The 23,458-nt window shown below is 37.2% G+C and overlaps 1 protein-coding gene across 1 annotated transcript in view; it reads right to left on the reverse strand.

Moving 5' to 3' along the window:
- Positions 1 to 23,458, reverse strand: part of INVS (inversin) — a 99,827-nt gene that overhangs the window by 21,735 nt on the left and 54,634 nt on the right. The window contains exons 6-11 of the mRNA XM_082499326.1: positions 19,211 to 19,320; positions 14,872 to 15,043; positions 9,967 to 10,122; positions 8,278 to 8,507; positions 6,585 to 6,691; positions 3,067 to 3,279 (exon numbers count right to left, since the gene is read on the reverse strand). Coding sequence (XP_082355452.1) covers positions 3,067 to 3,279; positions 6,585 to 6,691; positions 8,278 to 8,507; positions 9,967 to 10,122; positions 14,872 to 15,043; positions 19,211 to 19,320 — 988 coding nt within the window. The remainder of the gene's footprint in view (positions 1 to 3,066; positions 3,280 to 6,584; positions 6,692 to 8,277; positions 8,508 to 9,966; positions 10,123 to 14,871; positions 15,044 to 19,210; positions 19,321 to 23,458) is intronic.

Genomic DNA, 23,458 nt, shown 5'->3' on the forward strand with positions numbered 1-23,458 from the left:
AAAGATCGTAAGATCATAAAGTAACACATATTGGAAGGGATCTCAGGTGGTCATGAAGGCCAATGTTCTGTTCAAAAAAGCATCAACTATAAGGTTAGACTGGGTTGCTCAGGGTTTTATCCAGTTGGGTCTTGAAAACCTGTAAGAATGGAGACTGTACAGCCTCTCTGGGCAAACCGTTCCACTGTTCAATTGTCCCAAGGGTGAAAAACATTCTCTTTATTTCTAGTCAAAATCTCTCGTTTCAAATTATGACTGTTATGAGTTTCCCAGGGTCCAAAGTGAGCCAACCAGTCTGCAGTTCCCCAGATTGTTCTTTCGGTCCTTTTTGAAGTTGTGTGCAACATTTGCTTTCCTCCAATCATTGGGGACCTTCCCTGACCTCTGTGACCTTCCAAAGATGTTGGAAAATGGCCCTTTGAGGACATCAGTTAGTCCTCTCAGCACCTTTGCATGTAACCCATCTGGTCCTCATCTGGGCTGAGTTCTCTCAAGAGATCCCTGACTTAATCCTCATTCACTGCCGGCAATTCTCCTTCTCCTTGAACCAATTCTCTAAGCACAGAGGCCTGGGAGACCTTCTTGGTGAAAACTGAGGAACAGGAGGCACTGAGTACTTCTGCCACACCCGTTGTCTGTTGTCACGAAATCACTCACACCATTCAGCAACAGGCCCACATTTTCCTTGCTCAGCCTTTTACTATTAACGTAGGGGCAGAAGCTCACCTTGTTACCTATGATATCCCTTGCAAGCCTCATCTTCATTTGAGTTTTGGCTCTTCTGACACGATCCCTACATGACTAAGCTATGTTTTTAAACTCCTCCTTTGCAGCCCAACCCTGCTTCCACCTCCTGTACGCTGCCTTTTTGCATTTGAGCTCTGTCATGGCTTCCCTGCTTAGCCAAATTGGTCTCCTGATATGTCTCTTTGCTCAATGACATAATAGTGTGCATGTCACTCTGGCTTGCATCAATCTTCATTTTATAAATTACCGTTTCTTTGATATAGGTCTGTTCAACTTGAGAGAATAAGTTTGTATAGAAATATTTCACAGGCATTGAATACAGTGAATGTAACTTTACCAGAAAATACTACAGGTATGAGATGCTGGTTACTTTTTGTTAAAAGAAAAAAAGAAAAGAAAAAGAAAAAAATAATTAAAAACATGCAGACTTAGGAATGATTTATACTAGTGAGACCCTCTAAAATAACATATTTTAAATACATACACTGAAATAGTTGGGGGGTGGGGTTTCAATCTAGGAGTTCACCATCATTCTGGATTCCCACATAAGGTCTACTTTTATCTGGAGAGCAGATTTTTAAACATCAGTACGGATATTAGTTTTTTGTATGTAGCAACACCCTGGCCAATTTTAGCTGTGGAATGCACAGATGGGTACGCAGAATGATGACAACATAATGTCCCCTCCAGTTTATTACAGATCATAAAATTGCAATTAAATAAAATTTGTTATGTGACAACTTGATTTGCTTGTACACTTGAATTGTATTTTAATTCTGTTTTTATGGTATTTGGTACTCAGACTTTGTTTCTATTGTTTTCAAACAAATCAACAGCAGCTTAGTAAGTTTCAGAAAGTACATCAGAAACTCACAAAGGAAAACAATGATAAAAACACCCCCAAATTTCCATGAGGCAATCCTTTTTCATTTAATCTTCTAGATGGGGTATCACAGATTCTTCTCAAAATGACTGTCATCACAAAGAATAAAATTACCTCATTTGGTAAAGTCAGTTGTGACCACACAGCAAGAAGCAGAGCTCTCCAAATTAAAAAGAAATACATGAGATATTCAGAGTATTTTCAAAGGCAGCTTCTCCATGCATGGGTTTGACTCCTACTGACTTCAGCAGAAAAGCAAAATAGTAGGAGGGCTGCAAGTTACAACTTTAGGTTCTAAAGATGTGAGCAAGAGATTAGTTATCTGATATTTCCAGGTTTGGTTCTTACTGGTCATTAACAATTATTAACCAGTAGAGCAGTAGCAGCATTCAAACCCCACGAAGGTCAGACCAGCCAGTTATACAGAACATCAAACTACCGAATTTGAAATAGAGCAGAGTGCAGCTGACTTTGTCTATGACACACAGATGCAACAAAAATACCTCTAAGTGCAATAATTATGTTGTGTGTTTATTCATGACCTCTCTTTACAGAAATAATACTACAAAAAAATCACACAGAAATCTTTTCAGACTATTATGGTTTTTAATTTCAGAATCAGATTTCTTCAAGGGAAACCAGGTGCTAATTTGTTCTTCTTCATATTATGAATCTTAAGGATAAAGCCCAAGCAAGTGAAGTATTTTGATGATCATTTATGTACCTTCTGATTCCAGAATTTCACCACTTTGCTACCATTACCTCATTTAAATAGGGTAGAAACTCAGTCAGAACCTACGCATCTTACAAATAACTATTTGAATCGCCTATGTTAGTTATCTATAATCTAATATAATGATTTCATGGCAACTCTCTAATTCAAGAGCATAAAATATAAGTGCAGAGAATGATACTGCCAAGACAGAAGTTGGAAATAAAATCCAGGAGTTCTGTTTGCTAGAAAAGCACAACCTCCCCTGTGAAACAGTAAGTTAAGAATTACTAAACCAGGCTTTTCCTTTTTTTTTCTTCATCTGCTTACTAATTTTTTTTTTTTCAAAACTGATATCAAAGACTTGATAGGTCAATAATTATTTCCGTTACCTCAGAGTGATAAATGTTTTCCAAGCCTTTTTATCATCATATAGAATGCCAGGTAAAGATTCATGGATGAAAACACACTACTTTCTCAGCTTTTGGTATTTTGCCTTGTCCTTGTGTATTATGTAAAGCTCATTATTTAATTTGGGATTATCTGGAAAACAAATTCTATCTATAGGGGTATTGAAAAATTCCATTTATATGCTTCATACAGTTTCATAAATTTTACTAAGCAGAACAAATAAGTTTATGAGTAACAGAAAATTATACACTGATATATACAAACTTATGACATATGTTTATTTGCCAGAGTAAATTGCAAGTCTCAGACTTACTTGGCAGCAGCATCTTTTCTCAGCTGTTCATGTTTCATTAAAAGATTCTTCCTCTCTTGAAAAGCCTTTCTAACTTTGTATCCTTTGTAGACAGCCTGAATTTTGAAAGCAGCAATGTCCTGTATGGCAGCTATAGACAGAGCCCCATGTTCTAACATGAACTGAATCACTTCATGGTGTTCACCAAGCAAGGCATAATCAAGTGGAGTATATCTAAAGAAAGCAAAAAAACAAAACACCAAACCCACAACAATTATCATTGAACACGAATTCTAACCATAATGTCCATTTACTTCATCCTCATTTCATAATAAGGCAACTTCTAGTATGAAGACTGATTAACACTTTTTTCAGTAGGCTGTTTTACTAATTTTTTAATGTTAGTGTCCTGTCTTTCTCATTCCACAAACTGTGACTATTTTTAAGGCTTGTTTTATTCTCCTAATATAAGCGAAAGCAGGGGGACAGGATGACATAAACCATATGAACCATCCTCCAAAACCCTATCCATAGAATTAACTGCTTTAGGCAAGCAATCTTAAAAGGGTGTTATTTAGGTCGTTATATAGAAATATAATCTAAATAAAAAGCAAATTAAAACATTATTTGTGTTATTTCCGTATGAATTTAAATTACAGAGATTTACTGTCAAATCTGGTTTTGCTTCTGCAACAATGACTGAGGACAGCATGAATGACCAGGCAGCAGGATTATACCTGCATCAAGGGGTAACTTTTTTTTTAAATCACTAGGAAGACTTAGGTCTGTTTTCAAATGGACACAGGTGCTAAAAATATTAAATGGCTTTGCTTTTTAACGGTGTCAAAGATGTCCAAGCATAAAAAATAATTTCCTAAATTTCCATTGTCAACACAGGAACAAAATGTACATACCTCCCTCACCAACACTGAAACATTAGGCCAAGACATTTAGTGACTGAAAATTATCAGTCACAAACCATAGTCAAGACCACATAATACAAGACTATCAAATAGCAAGTGTCAATGCATGCGATTGTGAAAATTAGGGCTCTTCTTGATGGTAACTTGCTAGGACGCAATGCTGGTAAGCAAAGAAAAACAGACAGAAAGCACAATTGGACTTGCCACACAGCAATGATTTGATGGAAGGATTAACAGTACCTGAACTGAAGTGTCTGCAGGAATAAAGACAATGACATAACATGAAAATTTGTATGTCAAGGTGTGTTGCTGATAGCATTTAAAAAGATACAGATTTTTGATAACCCAGGAATAGGAACTTCAGAAAGGACCTCATTTCAGAAAACCACATTTTTAAAGTATACCTAGTTTTGAATATTTTAATTAATAGGTACAAAAGATACTAAAGTACACTTTATCCTACTAACATGTATATACCAAGACAATGTATTATATTATGGAACCCAGTCATGAAGACCCATATTCCTAAAAGTGGATTCTAACTCTGTTAGAGCTACATTTGAAAATAAAAAAATTACTCAAATCAAATCTGAATAGGGGTTTGTACGACTGGGCACTACTGGTTCAAGGCTGCTCACATACAATCCTCAGAACCAGCCATTACTCTGTTATGTCAGTTCAAAGCCTGTGATAAATTTTCTTTTCCACTGCTTATCTCTAAAGCAGATAGCTTTCAAATCAAGCTGGCTTCACAGGAAAACACGCGAAGACGACATCAGCCGTCAGGTGTTATACATAATTTAGCATAAAGTTGGTCAAGCAGCATCTAGCCTGGCATCACATGATGCACCCAGGACATCAAGTTCGATTACAATATAAATTTGCAAAGAACAACAAACCTATCACACTCCAGACTAGCACTTGATCACATTATCTGCAAGCAAGTGAGCAGCTTAAAATCCCAGATGCAATCTCAGCTCCATCTTTTCACCAACCTATTTAGTTTTAACCAGTATGTTTGAATTTTGAACCAGTATCTCAAAATACATTCTAAGAAAGTGAAGAAGGGAAGCTTCTTTCTATAGGCATACTGGAAAAAAAATACTTGGTGAAATTGTTACTGATTAAAAAAGAATTTCATCCAATTACAGATGAACCATATCCATGAGGTTATTTTTACTCTCTCTTACAACACTTGACTTGTTTTTTCTACTTTGCAAACTTCCGCTCTCTTAACTATAAAACAAGGCTTTGTCGATGTTTATTAAGAGGCAATTGTGCAATTTTTATATGCAAGATATATATTTTTAGGAGAATTATATTTAAAGACTGATTCATCTAGAAATATTGGGGATCTGTTTTGTTCTGCACATGGACTAGTGCTTAAGGGCTGACATTTGGAATACTGCTAGTTATATTTTGAGTAATCTAGGTTTATACATAAGAACATATACTAGTGCCAGAAGGGAAACAAAAATAGATACTGAATGAATGACTGTAGTAAAACCACAGCTAAGGTCTTTTCCTGACATTTCAGCATCATTAGTATATTTCTACAAAGTAAGGAAAACAGCAGCCTCCTTTCTGGCAAAATAGTGGTTTTTAATCTTACTTATTAAGAGTAATTTAATTACAACTGTTTATTTAATTTTCTATCAAAAATTACTAAAGAGAGCATTGGCACTACTTAATTAGGAACTACTTATACTTTCATTTGTGCTTCTCAATAAAAAATAAGAACAGAAAAGGAAGAGAGATCTGAGTAGTTTAGAGTAGAGAACAAAAGAGAAATGATGGGGGAAGAAAGCAATTAAAAGCTGCAATAAGTATGGAGGTCTCAAATTTAGCACTAAAATACGGGGTTTCAAAGTCCTTAAGTTATTTAAAATGTTGAAATATTCAAATTTATATGGCATACTGAACATAATTTTATTTATAATTGTGAGGAGGTCATCTTCTCTAAAAAAGGCATTATAAATTTCTGCTAATAGTAATTATCTTCACGGTCAGGTGACTAATTTGAACTCCACAACCCAAATCACTTTTAAAAAACTATTATTTATATGTCAATTATAGACAAAGAAAAGGGATGCAAATGTACTGTCTCTTTATGATTACAGGAGGATTTTTTTTTTAAACTAGGCCTTTAGAATACAGTTAACCACCAGGTAATTTGTAATCACTATTTTAAAACATAACATTATGTTTCTCCCATTTTCTTTCTTCTCACTGTATTCCTACCAAATAGAAAAGAAAAATTCCAGTCTACTCCAACAGCAGCAGAAAACCCTTTTCATCCTTTGTCCGTACATATCCACTGTCAATTTCACATAAAGGAACAAGATCTTTAATATTTCAAGCAAGACTAGAATGAGTAAATATTTGCAGAAATCTCTAAGTTCAAGGTTCAAAAGTAGAAACAGTTGAAGCTGCAATGTCTTACTTAAAGAAGAGGTTTTTCACATTAGAAAAGCTACTTACAATGAAGCCCAAGATTACAGCACTCCTTTTAGATACAAGATGATGATTCTCTGGCAATATCCAAACACTTAACATTTAAATCAGTAGGTAGCACTTTCGCTAAATTACAAAATAACGCATTCAGACAAGCAATACCTCTCTTCACTGTTCTCCATATGATTAGGGAAAGCATCAAAACCAAGCAGCAACTTTATAGCATCAAGGTAGCCATTGTTACAGAGCCAGTGCAAAGCAGTTCTTCCCTGTAAACAATAGACCAGAACAAAAATAAGTATCATCCCCAAACTCTATCATGCCACAAGAAAAGTCATAAATCATACTGTAATTCAATGCTTTTTCGGACATGATGGACAAACCAATTCTTCTAAATAAACTTCCTCTTTAAAGTAAAAGAATACAGCACTTAAAAATGAAGTAATTTTTTTTTTAAACAAGATTACAACACTAGTGCTTTTTCACCTAAAGCAGCTGAAAAACAGCATTAAGAGACTAGGCTCTACAGTTGCTTTCTTTGCAGCTATGCCACCCAGGTTTGAAGCAGCTCCATCAACGTTTGTAGTTCAGGCTGTTTTCTAGGCTGCTCCAAAACACTGTGACAAGACTGAAAGAATTGCTACAGAATTCAAAATCAGACGAAGTTTGAGGAAAGCTTATCAGCCCGGGCAAACAAAGAAAGACTCTTGCTGTGCTTTCAAAACGAGCTTGATTTCAGAAATCCAGTTTCTCTCCCATGAAGCAGAAGTCCAAGTCTCAAGCTGCTCTATACTCGGCCAGCTCATATATGACCACTCGTGGAACTGGGATCACAGAACCACATTACGAATACCTCAGGCTCAGTTAATATCAACAAAACAAAGATATTTCACTTCACTTCCAGGCCATGCCTCCCGTCTGCCTCTTGCTTTTCTGAAGTCCAAATGTAGGAAATACCTAGAAGGCTGGGTGCCACAGAAAAACATGAAGAAATTCTGAGGTCAGCGCTAGCAAGCCGCCCCCTGAACTCCGAGGGCTGAAGAGCACATTGCAGTGTCTCTGTGTGAAATAAATGGAGCTGGTGTGTTCAGCTGTAGTCAAGCCGATGCCATGCAAAGCTGGTAGCAGGCTGGAAAATCTCCCCAGCGTGCTCTGCAGAACTCACAATAAAAAACACTTTTCCATTACCTGGAATTATCCAGGCCCTACAACGAATAGCTACAGAAAAGTTTAACAAATCGGGTGAAATTATTTCGACTGATGAAGTTCTACAGAATTCTAAGAAATTATGTCATATAACAAAGAAATCTGTTATATGTTGCACAATTATTCTGGCTCCTAATGTCACTTACTGCTTGAATAATGGCACAAAAGAACATACAAACTAGTTACTGTTCTTTTATTTTCACCCGGAAGAGTGATACATTTGTGGATACTTATGTGGATAAATAACTGAAGCAGTTCTTGTGCAATCTTACTTGCAATATCTTACTTGCTGTATCTCTATGCTGAAGAAATGCATTACAGACTACAAAATCACATTCCCATGTCAGCTGTTAATGATAGAAGTTAAGAAATCAGATGATTAATATGACTTCTCCTAAGATCACACTTTGACAAGGAAAAGTCAAAATTGATATGGAAAAATATGAATCTTCAATTCATGCTGCATATTAAAACAGTACTTTTCATTCAAGATTTTACAAGTGAAGCCATAGGGAAAATTATGCTGTGATAAACAGCAGCAAAGATGCTTCTGTGTCCCACAAAAGAGAATGACCTTGAAGAAAAGGAAAATGTTTTGACTTACAGTTATACTGAAGTTAATTAAAGAGCCCAGCGAAGAACAACATACCTCTTTATCCTGAATATTTGGATCTGCGTTGTTTTCCAGTAACACTACCATGCAGTTAATGTAACCTCCATAAGCAGCACACTGCAGAGGTGTTCTACCTGCATAATCCTGCACATTAGGGTTGATTTTATTTTCTATCAAGATCTGGCACACATCAGCATTTCCTCCCAGGGCTGCCCAGTGAAGGGGTGAATGGCCATCTTGGTCCACCAAATCTACTCGTGCTCCTCCTGTAACAACAAATAGATTTTTGAACATAAAAAGAAAATATTTTTGAATGAAAAGAAAAAAAAAAAGAGTAAGTTTATGTTCAACTACAACTTATTTGGAAAACTGACAACTCAGAGAAATATTTCTGAAAGTAATTTCAACTTTGTTACTCAAATGCAAAAACCTAAATCAAAATGAATTGGAAATGGGATTGTTTCAGTGAGGGTCTGGCACCTAACTTTTTTACAAGCTTATGAGTATCCTCTCAGATGCTTTAGAATTTCCAGATTTGTCAAATGCCCTTGAAAAATCTAACCTTTAATTGTTTCAGGCCTATTAATTTTCAGTGAAACTTCTATTTCTTAACAACAACATAACTTTTGAAAATTAGACTTCAGATGAAATATCTTTTTCAATCTCTAAAGCAAACAAGATAAAATATTCAGTGTAAGAATTACTTTTGAAAAAAGCTTGATTATTTTTTAAATTCAAGCATACTAAGACTTTTATGCAGATAATTAATTTCCCCATGTGTTCTTGTAAGATGTAAAAACTCCATACAAAAATAAAGCCCCACAAATATTAAAGTTGAACCAAACCGCAACCATCACATGTCTTACATAACTCAGATTCTGATAACCAAGCTTCTTGCATCTACAAAAGCAAAATGGCATAGGGGGTGGGAGGAAGAGCTTAACAGAAGGTTAAAATATGCCCAGCATATCACAGCAGGAAGCACACTTTTCAGTAATAAAGTTTGGCTGATGGAAAACTTTCAACTTGTTAGCCTGGATACTTCAACTGTCCATAAATGGGATATCTCAAGTAGGAGGGAGACTGCTTCCAGCAACTTTTCTGTGAAGCCAAAATGACAGAATTCTGTATCCAAGATACCACTGTTTTTTCACTTCAGCAGAGTTTTTACAATTATCTAAAACTGTGTGTTAAATCTTATGTGTGTCTACAAATAAAATACTGCTTATAAAAATGAACCAGAGGAAAATATTAATTATTTAGGATTTTTAATAGCTACCTTCATTAAAAAATAAAGATTCATTTACATAGTCAAAAAGTCTTCAAAGAAGCCTAAAAATTCCTTCTCACAAAAGAGAAGAAAGCTTAATTTGGTCTTATTTACTGGAGAAAAAAAAAAAAAGAAAGAAAACCAATTACTTGCTGGGGGAAGAGGTGGCTTGAGAGACTAGAATGTACCTGAAAAGTCTTGAGCAGAAAAGAGCTGTTAAAAGAACTATCCCAATTTTGAAAGTTTTATATTTAACTCTTCTAGCCATTTTGCACAACATTCTGATATCTTTTACATTTACTAGCACTGTTCCACAAAGGGTACTTACAGACAAAACCTGCTTTAGAGAAGTAATTTTCTACCCCACCTCTTGCTCAGCTGTGCTGTTTATTTCCCAGTCCCGCAGAAAGCAGCACCAGAACTCTGAACAGGTTTGTAAATTCATAACAGCTGACCTTTAATGAGTGTTTGTATGACTTCTTTGTGTCCCATCTCACAGGCTCGGAAAAGCGGGGTATGTTTCATGACATCCAAAGCATCTACCTGTGCGTTATGTTCCAACAGCAACTTCACTGTGCTGACATGGCCAGAAAGGGCAGCAGCGTGTAATGCTAAAAGAATAAAGTAGTAGGAAAAAGAAATCACAATATCATGAGCTTTGGAGGTTCACAATTATAACAGTCAAAATTAAAATTAATTTCAACCATTTGAGGTGAAAAAAGTGCTTTTTAACTGTAAGAAATTGAAGAATCATAACAAGTGATCACTAACCACACCTCCTTGCCTTACAAGCAATAGAGCAATAAGCTCAAAAAACTGTTAGTCCCGAAACATGGCTTTAACTTGTACAAATAGGAATTTTAACCTTAACACCACCAAGATTGGCTTATACTGAGGATTTGTGGAAGGTTAGCAGCTTCTGATTCAGAAAACATAATATGATCTACTTCTACCTCTGTTTTGTGGCATTTCTTACATTGCCCCAATGGAAATGAAACTGTCCATTGCCAGTGAAAGAAAGCTTTCATTATTTCTTCAATGTTTTCCTGATAATACCTTTTTTTCTTTCAAACAAGCAAAGCTGTCTCAATTAAAACTAACTCCAGATAATCACTTAGCTGTTGGGGTTTTTTTTTCAAAATTACTTGGAGAAAATTTTACACAAAATTACATAGCAAAGCCATCACATCTCACACAGTACCTGCAGCTCACTATTTTCTTCAGAAAAGAGAAAAATACGATGGACAGACCAGATATTGCATTTTGTCTCATTCCCACAATTTATGGAGTTCAGTTGTATGAAAACTATGCATAGTTGATTCTGCAGACTACTCTTCCATAGTTTTCTTTCCCTTCTCATCTTTGAATGCATGCAGACTTCACTGAGTCCAAACCAACAAACAACACAGAGCTACCTTAGCAGACTAAGACCTCACAAGTAAAGACGTGGTGTCCTACAACTGAAGTTGCTATCGGCTAACACAGCATCCTGCTGGCACTGTCAGCTGGAGTTGAGGAAAATGCTGAAATGCCAGGCCAACCAGTTCAATGTTCTTTTTGAAGGAAAACTATACACAGCAATGAGATTTTACACCAATGGAAGACACGTATATTGGTGATTTCACTAACAATTTGACTTCAACAGGCTTTCGATTATTGCCTATAGTCAGCAATCGAATCAGAATCTACTCTCTCATATTACCTTACACGTAGAATATTTTACACATGACAAAATCAAAATAATTTAGAATGAAAATGCAAAACAGTGCAACTCATAACTGTGCGTTTAGTAAAGTGAATGAATATTTCCCCTTGGAACTTCACAAATCTTCATCCTTGGTGAGAATTCAGTCTGCTCAAGAAAGCGAAAGGGGGGGCTGTAAACAGTACCTACATGTCTCTACTTGTTCAATGTTAAAGCAGGTAGGGTCAGGATCCAGCGGAGGCATTATACTGAGATGCATACCACGAAGGCCAACGTTAGAAGGAACTGCTTCTTGGACCACAGCCAGCATATCAAAACAGGCAGGCTTTTTGTATTTGCCTGCTACTGTTTACCACCGGTACCAGCTTCACACAGCTTATGAGACAGTAACCCAGTTACACGGGCACTACTAAAATGCACAGGTTGTTCCTACGGTCCGTGAATCAAATCCAGCTGAAGTGCATTGCCTTAAAACAGATGCTCAAAATTAGTGACAGTAACTGGAACTGTGATACAGACAAATGATACAGACAAATGAGGCCCTTCCTGCAAGAACTGGGGTCACAGCCAGAGACACTGTGAGAAGTGCTGCCTTAGTAATTGAAATCATGTCTTTAAGATGACACTGATGTTTAACTGTTGCAGCTAAAAAGCTCAGGGGCACTCATCGCACTCATGAAAAATACCCATTTTGCAGCAAAATCTGCAGTACCTAGGGAAGTGGGTGGCTCTGAGTAGAAATTTGACAAGAATGAGATTTGGATGGGCCTGGTTTTCATGGTCTGACCTCACAGTAAACTCTAGGTTCTGGTTTTTGTACTGCATTTCTCATGAAACCAAAGGCAGTAAACCACTCCATCAGATGACACATGGGGTGTGTATAACAATACAATAGAAAAAGAGCTGCTGTGTCAGCTTGGCCAGTTCTTCCCCCCTATCACTCATTCTGACGCAGGCATCTTGTTTCGGACTTTGTGCTCAATATTTTCTTGTAAGCCAAATTTTCTGTGATGGAGTCACGGTGACTGAAGAGATTCTTCGGCCAGCTGGTCACAATAGGCCCTTTGTTCAGCCGACAGACAGAGCCCTCTCCATTGTAGGCAGTGACGCAGAGCTATAAAGCTGCCCCTGTAATGCTCCTGCAGGGCTGATCTCTGAGCAGAGGGAAATTCCTTTCCCTTGGTGTCATTCTCCCACACAATACGAAGAGTCTCAATGTTCTAGCAAAGCTGAATGGAGAGCTTGCTCTTTTTAAGTAAATGCAAAAGGCTGTGTTAACGCAACATTATAACTGAGCTTAACTGAGTCGGCACACAAAAGTCAGAAAAACACAACCTTGAACTCTCCTCAGCAACTGTATCCCAGGCACGGTGGCATGTACGCTATTTTCTATTACCGCATAGCTTCCCTGTCAGAATACAATGCTACTTTTCCCTCACCAAAACTTGGGAATGATTAAGAACCTTCTTAAAAAAAACACCACCAGGTCTGAAATCAGAGGGTGATTTACTGGTGGGCTTCTTTTTAAGTTTACAGCTCACTCTAATAAAGCCCATGCTACTGCACATGCTTGCACAATGGTAAAATTTGGATTGCTCGACAGCAAGCAACGAACAGTATAATTCCCCGCTTTAAGACTATTAGTGTGTTCTACACAACGGCAGTTTCAAGTAAATGGAACATTCATTCATTTCCTTGGATTAAAAGCCCTACAACAAAATCAAGATTAAAAGGTGATTACACATCACTGCTATGAAAAGTTTAAGACCGAAAGATAATAAACCCATCCACCTGAATTATTCAAGCATGAAACCCACACCTGAGTAATTTCAGAAACACAGTCTGTGATTACTGTCTGCAAAGAAGAAAACTCTTTGTGAGGAAATTTGTACAGTGACCACGACATTACTGCACCTTAAGGTCTGAAACAAATACTGTGAGGTATTTAAAAGGGAACTGTCAGGAAGGAGCAAATATAGGTGCGACTGATAAAAGATAAAATGAGACTGAAATGGCAGAGTATGTAGTTTGTAAAGTCATCAAAGATGAAGACTGAGATTTTATTTGTTTCACTATTTCTTAAACTCAAAAATTACAAACTATCATAACTTGGAAAGACTGATTTTTTGGTGTGTTAATTTGTAAGGAAAGCAACAATTTAGAAATTTAAATAGAATTTTCTGGTGACTGTATTTAGCTTTTTGTGTAAAGGCCCCTCCATACAGCCAAAGGACATAAAAATTTCAATTGTTTTATATGAAAGTAATATTCATACATGCTATCTTTCAAATCCTGAACCACGCAGTCCTGACATTGCAATTATTTACCATTTGTATGCAATTCAAGGTGTGATCTGAAAAAAGAAAATCTGTTAAGCTCTTATCTTTGTTTCTTGGTTGGGACAGATCTATGCTGCAATTTCCCTAAGTCTAAGAATGCAGCTTAGACTAGTTTGTGTGTGTGTGCAGCCAAAAGATAATGCTTAAGTATACCTTAAAACAAATACATTAAACTTTATATAAACAAACATTGCAATATACAGTCTTGTTTGTTTAAAATAACATAGTTTTCTTTTCAGGACAAATGCCCTCTACTGTATTATTCATGGATGTACACTCTGATTATCAGCTTGGCTATCATTTTACTACTTATTATACATAGGTATGCATTTTTGCACTTAACTTCCAAATTTGTGACCTGGCTGTGACTGTGACAAGGTAGTTCACAACCTCTTCCCACACAGCTTATTCCTACGTTCCCCTGCTACAAAACCCCTCCGATTTATGCCCAACATATCCACATTCTCCTCTTTTTTTATTCAGATGTCATCAGCACACCAGACAGCTGCACAACTTTTACCTGTTTTTTCAACAGTGTTGAATACATATACCCTTCAACACCTGTCTCTCTGTCAGAACTGTTACTCTGTTTTTGTTGAAAGTACTACATAGGTACAATATTTCTACCACAAATTCTTGTAATTTTTCCTTAAAGGAGATAAATTCACAGTTGTTATAGGAAATTTGGAATTTCATGACTTGCATGCTTGAATTCCAAAACACTGTGTTGTGTAACTCTCTTTGCTTTGGGCAGATGATGGGATGATAAACTCAGGGGTTATCAAGTTTAACCTCTTGTTTGGACAGCACAAGTGCAATAGCTCTAATATTTATTACAGTAGCTTTACAATTAACTATGGTACTTATGATTTTAATGATGATAATTTAGCCACTTCACTGGTTAGTTTGCTGTACATTGTTTCAAAGTATTTCTTTACTGACAATTTTTTTTAACAGGCATTTTCAGGAAAGGCTTTTTATGCAATTATATTTCATTTCACTCTTCAAAATACAGAACAGCTCTTCCTTTCCCAGGATTACAGATCCACTTAAATAGCAGCATAGCAGTACATTTATTCTTCTTGCTACATTTCAAATGAACTGGCCCAACCCGTGCAGGAAAGATTTGCTTCTTTCCCACAATAAGGCAAAGAAGTGACTCACACATAATTAAACTAATGCAGAAATACTTTCAGGATTAAGGTACAAGTACACATCCAGGAAAAGATTAATACAGTTTCTAACAATGATTTTTATGTGGTGGAAATCACACTAACTGGAAACATCCAGCAGCTCTTTATTGTAAAGCATCTTACCTGTGCCAGCGTATTTGTCTGTCATATTGATATCAATATCCAATTTTAAAGTCAGCATAGTTCTAATGACATCATCACTGCCTTTGCCAGCTGCCCACATGAAGGATGTTCTTCCCTCGAGATCCGAGTCATCTTTTACAGAAGGATGTTTCAAAAATACTTCAACTGTTTCCTGAAAAGACATACTATTGAAATTAACATTAAAAGGAATCTGTAACAACAAGAAACTATTGTGTCTCATTTAGCTGGTTACAAAACAAATCAAAGCTTCGTTTTTCCTTTTTATGTTTATAAAGAGTAATAGCTCAACGGAAGCACTGTATTTTCTGCTATGCCTTTTTCCTCACCAATGCTCATAGCGCATCCTTAACTAACTATAAGTTTAACACTGTCATTTATTTCATACTTTTTTCTTTTTAGTGTCAAACATCATGTGTTCACCATAAGGAAGTGAAAGACTGCACTTGCTGTGAAGAAAGTAATGGGAAAAATATTATTGGCTTATCAAAATATTACTTAATACTATGATGCTAAAATATTGTTCCTTCAAAATATTCTTGTGACATACTCTTTGCTTCAATTCTAAATATGACTACATGTACAAACATTTTAGTTTGCTAAACTCTAATAATTTGGCTATTCAAAAAAAAGAAAAAAGGACTTTTAGGACAACACAGACTTATTTCCTAATACTTAATATCAACAGGTTACTAGCTACTGAAATATAAATCAAAAAAGATTAAGAAAATCTTTACATCTGAGTGCAGGCTTTCAATATAACTGTTACATTAACATAACTATTTAAATCAAAGCAAAAAGAATTATTTCTTCAATTGCTGTGTTTGTGTTAAGCTCTCAGCAAACAAGTCCACTTGTTTAACCTGCTGCTAAATTCTTAATAAGCCACACAGGAAAGGAAGGGAGAGGAAATCACTGTATATTTAACAGCTGGTAGACATCTCTTAAGAGCCTTGATAGGCTAGCCAATAAAAAATGAAAAAAGTGGGTTTCGTTATTTTATTTTATTTTTATATTTTAGTATTAACACTATTTTATCCTTTCCCCCGTGTGACCCCCAAATAGCTCTATCACTGCTCTGGGTAGAATAAGAATTCCTTGTCTATAAGGAATCAAATGCTTATAATCACAAAGGTGTTTAAATGCCTAAGTCCTTTTGATTAGTTTGGATTTTTTTTAACTACTACTTATTATTTCATCCCTCTAAAGAAATAGGAAATTCCTCATTTATCTTATATTTATGTGATCTAAGATCCTAACAGCATCATGCATTTGGGTCTGTATCTGAACTACCAGTTTATTGTAAAACAGTCCAGCCAGAAATAATGAGGAATGGAAGCATTAAGCCTTCAACACAAACCAGCATGTGTTTATAGCTTTATGTACTCACACTGACCACCACTACACCTCAGATACAAACGGCTACTCATTAGGCCAGCAACTCAGCACCCTACCAGTACTCTGCACTGCTTGAAATCGTGCAAAGTGAAAAGCAGTATGAAGGCTGGACCTTTTCAATACTAAGGCACACATGCTACAAACATAAATAAATAATTTTATTTTTCCATTAAGTTTTAGCAAAGCTACCTTTCTTTCAACCACTCTTTTTCCAGAGTTTTTAACGAGAAAAAGGGGAGGAAAATCCCATACTGTTATTTTCCAAAATGAAGTTATCGCAACATAAAACCAAAATGAAATTAAATTAGAACAGGATGGTTAAGAAAACAGAAACTAAAAGTATCAATCACTTTAATTCTACATGTATTTTGTCTTAAAAAAAATGCGTGTATTTTATCTCTTAAAAGAAGTGGAGAAAACAAAATTAAAAGTAACAAAGCTGAAAAACAACAGTAAAGGAGAGATATGCACCTGGATCATTTCATTCTGTGCTATCAATAAACTCTGAAAAATACTATTACTTTTGAATATTCAAAAATCAGACATGGGTATCCACATTTCATTTACTAGATCAATTTACACAAGTATGTGAAAGGGAAGTACATTGTCTTGGACATCTCCAGAAAAAATCAGAAAAAAACTAATATATATTTAGTCCTGCATTCTGCATGCTAAAAACAATATTAATAGAGCATCTGCCTTCACACATGAAATTCAAAAATTTAAAAAGGATGTTAATTTGGACCTTCTGTGGGATACATAAGCCATCTAAATTTCAGGCAACCTATCTGGCTTGTTATATTAGGTAACTTCTCTTGTTCTAGAACTTTTCCTTCTATAATAAGAGGGGATAAGTTAGTCTTAGAGAACAAATGCTTCACCTAAATTAAGTGCCAGCTAAGTGTCTTCAGTCTTTAAAAAACAAAACCATCGTATTAGAGTAAGTAACCCGCAGAAGAACAGAACAAAGAACAAGATATTAAGTTAAGTAAAGCTGAAAGCAATGCAAGTATTTATAATAAACACAAAAGAACAAACTTTCTTCTTCTTGTTAGGAACTAAGAAACATGTCATTTCAACATACCATGCCTATCCAAACTTGGACTCTCTGAACAGAACAGTGTGGCTCTCAAACCATAAATATATAGATGCTACTGCCAAAACACGCATGGATGTGTCTCCATTCAGTTGTTAGACTATGTATATGGAATGTATTGGTGGGAATTTCTCAAGGATTTGTATGTGATAGAGAAAAAAAGCAAATAGTGGTGCTCAGAAACAATCAGAGTGGTAAAAAAGAGAGAAGCTTCAGCCATCATTTAGGCATGCATAAACAGGGGCTCTTGGATACACCACCAACTAAAAGAGGCTTGGAGATCTGAATGAGACTCTCCTGTTTGATTCCTCATGTAAGATGGGAAACAGTACCTTCATTGTAAGTACACAAGATTATAAAAGAATGTCTGATTCCATCATCAACTCTACTTTCCCATAAAAACCTAAACAATATTATAGTTTGGCTGGCTAGTGGGATCAAAAGGCAGCAACATAACGAAGATGTTTCATACAACTGAATCAAGCCCAGAGAAAGAAAGCCAGTATGAAAAATCATTTTTAAGGAATGTATCAATAAATAAAAGAAAAAAAAAAGATAAAAGCATGTGGAAATAATAACCAGATTGTAAACAAAAACATTTTATCTTTCCCAAGAGTCTGACTCAAACTAGAAAGAAAGGCTTTTACAGCATAAATATTTCAGGCTTGTGAGTCAGACCCCAATTGTACATACCACGTAATGGACAATAATCAGCATCAATAAGAAATTCTCTAAAAGGGCATAAATTATACGCAGAGATATGCTCCAATGACAGTCTGAATTTAAAAAAATATCTGTACTTCTGGATTTGTTAACTTGAATGGTTCTCAAGACCATTAACATTTTACTTCTTTTATGAAAATTAACATGTGGGTAGGCAAGAAAGACCCAAATTAGTATCCCTGTTAAGAAAATGCTGCAATATGCGCTACATAACTACATTAATTAGGTACTAAATAACCCTTTTTGTAAAGGGTGGTTAAGAATAGTACAACTGGAGAAAACCGAAGATGGGAGCTCTCAGCTTACTATGCATGGTGTAATTCAACTATGAGAGACAGAGCAGCATGAAAAAAGCCTTCTTAAGTTCCAGTGCTTGAGAGCTACTTCTATAATAAAATCTGTGACCAGCAATCATTAAACTGCTGAGTTTTATACTTAGCTCTACTGTACCTGATCTTGCTCTGGAAAAAATATTACTTATTCTACCAAAATATTTTCTTTTGAAAATATTTGAAACCAATTTTCTTTGTTGTCTTGAATTTAAAAAATATTTTTAAAATATTAAAAACTTTTTAAAAACTTTAAAAAATATAGTGTTCATGGAGAATTGTGACAAAAGGTACTTTATCCATGCTTTATGAGACAATGGCTTATTCATAATAGCAAATATTAGTAAGTTAATCACCTTCTTGAAGGCAAAGACTGGTTTGACTGGTACTGACGCAGCTGTGCAAATACTCATACAGGTGATCTTACTCTAAATACTTTATAACTGCTTAGATTTTGCTATAGTGAGCCTTAAAAAGCAAACATACTGTAAAATATCAGGTGTCATTCTGGTTTCTGTTGAAGTACCTAAATGACTATTGTGTTTTCTGATGCAAATATATAGATCAAAGGGCTTTTCTTTGTACAGCAATTTAGGTTTTATTAAATAGTTTGAAATTAACCAAATTTATAGCATATAACGTAGGAAAATTCTGAATTAAGCTTGTGCAGACAACATTGTGTTTATATTATTTTAAAAACAACTCAACACTTTGTTACATTATAAATATTACAGAAAAATATATTTACTTCACATTTAGAGTATGTGCTACTTACAGCAAAGTTGCTTTGCGCTGCATAATGTAGAGGTGTTGCACCTTGACTATCAGATGGGATAGTTCCAAACTTATTTCTTTCTAATAAGAGATGGACAATCTGTGCATGACCTGAGAAAAAGAATATAATAAAACCAGGTACGTATCAAATCTTAAAGTTAAACACTTCCCTATTAAAAAAAAACACACAACAAACAAAAACAAACAAACAAACAAAAAACTGAAGAAAATTAACAGACTGCAATAAATAATACTATGTTTGTGTTGTAGCCAGTAGAGTCTAATCATAAGAGAGAAACATAAGACTTGATATTTGAACTATTAACATCTTCGTCCCAATAGTGCTCCAGTTCCACACTCTGTGTCCTCATTTTTGACGGACATCTATAAATCAGAATGACCTATGAATAGGAACATGTGGAAAGATTTTCTATTTCTTTTAAAAGAAATCACTAGAGCATTGCCCTAAACAAAGAAACCAACAGCAGCCGGTCAGATAACTGCAGTATTAACATTGCAATGAATGAGCTGAATATTTCCAGAAAAAGCTTCTGAAAATTCAGCTGAGATGCTGCATTTGAGTGAGAGGTAAGTCAGAAGCAGTAAAGTGAGCATAGACCGATGACAATGAGCATTTGTCCATCTACATCAAAAGGCAGGCTAAACCAACTTTGACAATTTCATCCTCTATCACATTGTTTTACAGAAATTAAAGGAAAATTCTTCACTTAGGTTTTATTCAATCAAAATTTCAACTGAAGGTGTATAGCAGAATCTGGAGGGTAGTCTACTACCAGCTGCCGTATCTGCAATAAACAACAGACACACACAGCTCCTTCCATCAAAACAGATTTGAATGTTAAAATCACAACATTTTGGGGGGATGGGTAAACTTTATAACCACTTCACAGACAGGAAAACAAAACCACAATATAGTATATTGCCACTGAAGTCAACTGATCCTTTCATATGCTTTCTTTTGTATGCATATGCAGTTCACAGATTATCGTAATGATTTTGTATTTTAAGAGATACTCTAAGTCATAAATCACATAAAAATACTATGATTTAACAGGAGAAATCTCGCACGTAGGGAAAACAACCAATATTGCAGCTTGTTACTTTTGCACAGTTGAATTTAATTACTTTAGAATAAATGAAAAAAGCAGGTAAACCTTTATACTATCAGCAGACTTTTTTTAATGAAAACACCAACAATTAGAGAACGAAGCTGTGTAACAGTTTTGGACTCTAGCTTTTGAAAACCTACAAGATGAAGGACTAGGCAAGCCTTCTTTTGTGGAATGGCACTTTCAGACTTTATACATATAGAAGTATCAGAAATGAGAGAAAATGGTCAACTTGAGTCAAAAAGGATGAACGGCTATGTGGGGATTATTTTTTTCTAGGGGCTTTAGGGTGTACAGGAAGGCTCCCCTTTCAGCCATTAAGCCAAGCCTGGACCCAGAACATCACAACATTTTGTCCGTCTCCACCTGAAAACTAATAAAAAGAAGAGATGTAATGTTGCTATGCCCTTCCCATCTCAAGACTATAAGAACTGAATTGAGGTGCACTGGAAGAAGTTGGTTCTGAGTGCAATCCTAGCAGGAAAAACATAGGAGTACTGAGCATGGAAAAAAAAGTTGCCTGAACTTTTAGGACAAACAACTAGAAAAAGGGTAACTAAACTCTGTCATCAGGACAGGAGCACTACTTAAATTATCTACGAGAAAGATGGCTTGAGGGAGTTGAAAAAAATTATGTATTGAGTGCAAAAGTAAACAAACTGGTGCAAAGATGGATCTCACTTGGACATTACTGTAAACATTAAAACTCAGTTCTTGAGGTCAAGAACTGTCATTTGGGACAGTCACTAAGGGGATCCGGAGCACAGGTTATTTTTTCATCCCTACTTCCTGTTGCAGGCAATGACATTGAAAGGAACAGATGAGCTCAGTCTGTTAATACGTGGCTCCGTAGCTGGTGTCACCACCACAATTTTGGGTTTTTCAACAATGGAATGGCCTATGCGGCACCAGGCCTGCTGGAAGCAGATGGGGGTAGGCTCACTCAAAGGGGGAGAAGGGATTTGCCCAAAAATTAGCAGAGCTCATTAACAAGACTTTAAACTAGATTTGATGGGGGAAGGGGGTATTATCGGGTTTGCCCATGACCAAGCAAGGGATGTTGTACCAAGGATAGAGGAATGGGGTGCTGGTGAGGGCCCGCAGCATGCTCAAAGACTTACATAGAAAAGCCAGGGGCTCCTGGACCAACAGGAGCCAATGGGGAGGCACCGTTAATACACGGCATAGGAATGCTGCCTGGAAAGCAGCGCAAAGTAATCACAGCTGCTCCAGCCAAGTCAGCCTCAATGAAGACGTGGCTGAAGTGCCTCTATGCAAATGCACAGAGCATGGGGAACAAACAGGAGGAGCTAGAGATGTGTGCACGCCTCCAAGGCTACGATCTCATTGGCATCGTAGAAACTTGGTGGGATGACTCCTATGACTGGAGTGTTGCCATGGAGGGCTACAGGCTCTTCAGGACAGACAGGCAAGGGAAACGAGGAGGCAGTGTTGCCTTATATGTCAAGGAGCAGCTGGAACAGATGGAGCTCAGCCTAGGGATGGATAAAGAGCCAACTGAGAGCCTATGGGTCAGGATTAAAGGGAAATCGGGAGCAGGGGACATTACAGTGGGGGTCTGCTACAGGCCACCCGACCAAGAAGACCAAGTGGATGACAGACAGGGGCGGCATCACGTTCACAGACCCTGGTCCTCCTGGGTGACTTCAACCACCCCGACATCTGTTGGAAGGGTCAGCCAGGCATAGGCAAGCCAGGAGGTTCTTGGATTGCATTGACAACAACTTCCTTCTCCAAGTGGTTGAGGAGCGAACGAGGAGAGGAGCTATGCTGGACCTTGTTCTTACCAACAAGGAGGGGCTGGTAGACAGTGTCAAACTCACGGGTAGCCTGGGCTGTAATGACCATGAAATGGTTGAGTTCAAGATCCTCGAGGCAGCGAGGAAGGTGCATAGCAGGCTGACCACCCTTGACTTTGGGAGAGCTGACTTTGGCCTCTTAAAGAATTTGCTTGGTGTGGTGCCATGGGATGAAGCGCTGGAGGGAAGAGGGGTCCAAGAAAGTTGGTTAATGTTCAAGGACCACCTCCTCCAGGCTCAGGAGCGATGCATCCCTACAAAGAAGGCGGCAGGCAGAAAAGCCAGGAGGCCTGCATGGATGAACAAGGAGCTCCTGGACATGACCAAAAGGAAAAAGGAGGCCTATAGGGAGTGGAAACAGGGGTGGGTAGCCTGGGAGGAATACAGAGGAATAGTTCGAGCAGCCAGGGATCGGGTTAGACAAGCTAAAGCCCAGATAGAACTAAAAGTGGCCAGGGATATTAAGACAAACAAAAAATCCTTCTTTAAGTATGTCAGTGAGAAAAGAAAGACTAGGAAAACTGTGGGCCCTCTCCAGAAGGAAACGCAAGAACTGGTTACCCGGGACAGAGACAGAGCTGAGGTACTCAATGACTTTTTTGCCTCAGTCTTCACTGACAAGGACTGCAGCCACGCTGCCCATGATGCAGAATGCAAAGGCGAGGATTGGGAAAATGGGGAACCGACCACTGTAGGTGAAGATCAAGTACGAGACTGCCTGAGGAACCTGAAGGTGCACAAGTCCATGGGACCTGATGAGACACATCCGCGGGTCCTGAGGGAGCCACCAGATGAGGTCACTAAGCCACTAGCCATCATATTTGAGAAGTCGTGGCAGTCTGACAAGGTTCCTGCCGACTGGAAAAGGGGAAACATAACACCTATTTTCAAAAGAGAAACAAGGAAGACCCAGGGAACTAAAGACCAGTCAGTCTCACCTCTGTGCCTGGCAAGATCATGGAGCAGATCCTCCTGGAAACTGTGCTGAGGCACATAGAAAACAAGTAGGTGATTGGTGACAGCCAGCATAGCTTCACCGAGGGCAAGTCATGCCTGACAAATTTGGTGGCCTTCTACAAAGGGGTTACAGCGGCAGTGGACAAGGGAACACCAACTGATGTTGTCTACTTGGATTTGTGCAAAGCATTTGACACTGTCCCACACGATATCCTTGTCTCTAAATTGAAGAGACATGGATTCAACAAATGGACCACTCGGTGGATAAAGAACTGGCTGGACGGTCACACTCAAAGAGTTGCGATCAACAGCTTGATGTCCAAGTGGAGAGCAGTGACGAGT

The sequence above is a fragment of the Vanellus vanellus genome (genome assembly GCF_965231255.1).
Source record: "Vanellus vanellus genome assembly, chromosome: 2".
NCBI classification, from domain to species: domain Eukaryota; kingdom Metazoa; phylum Chordata; class Aves; order Charadriiformes; family Charadriidae; genus Vanellus; species Vanellus vanellus.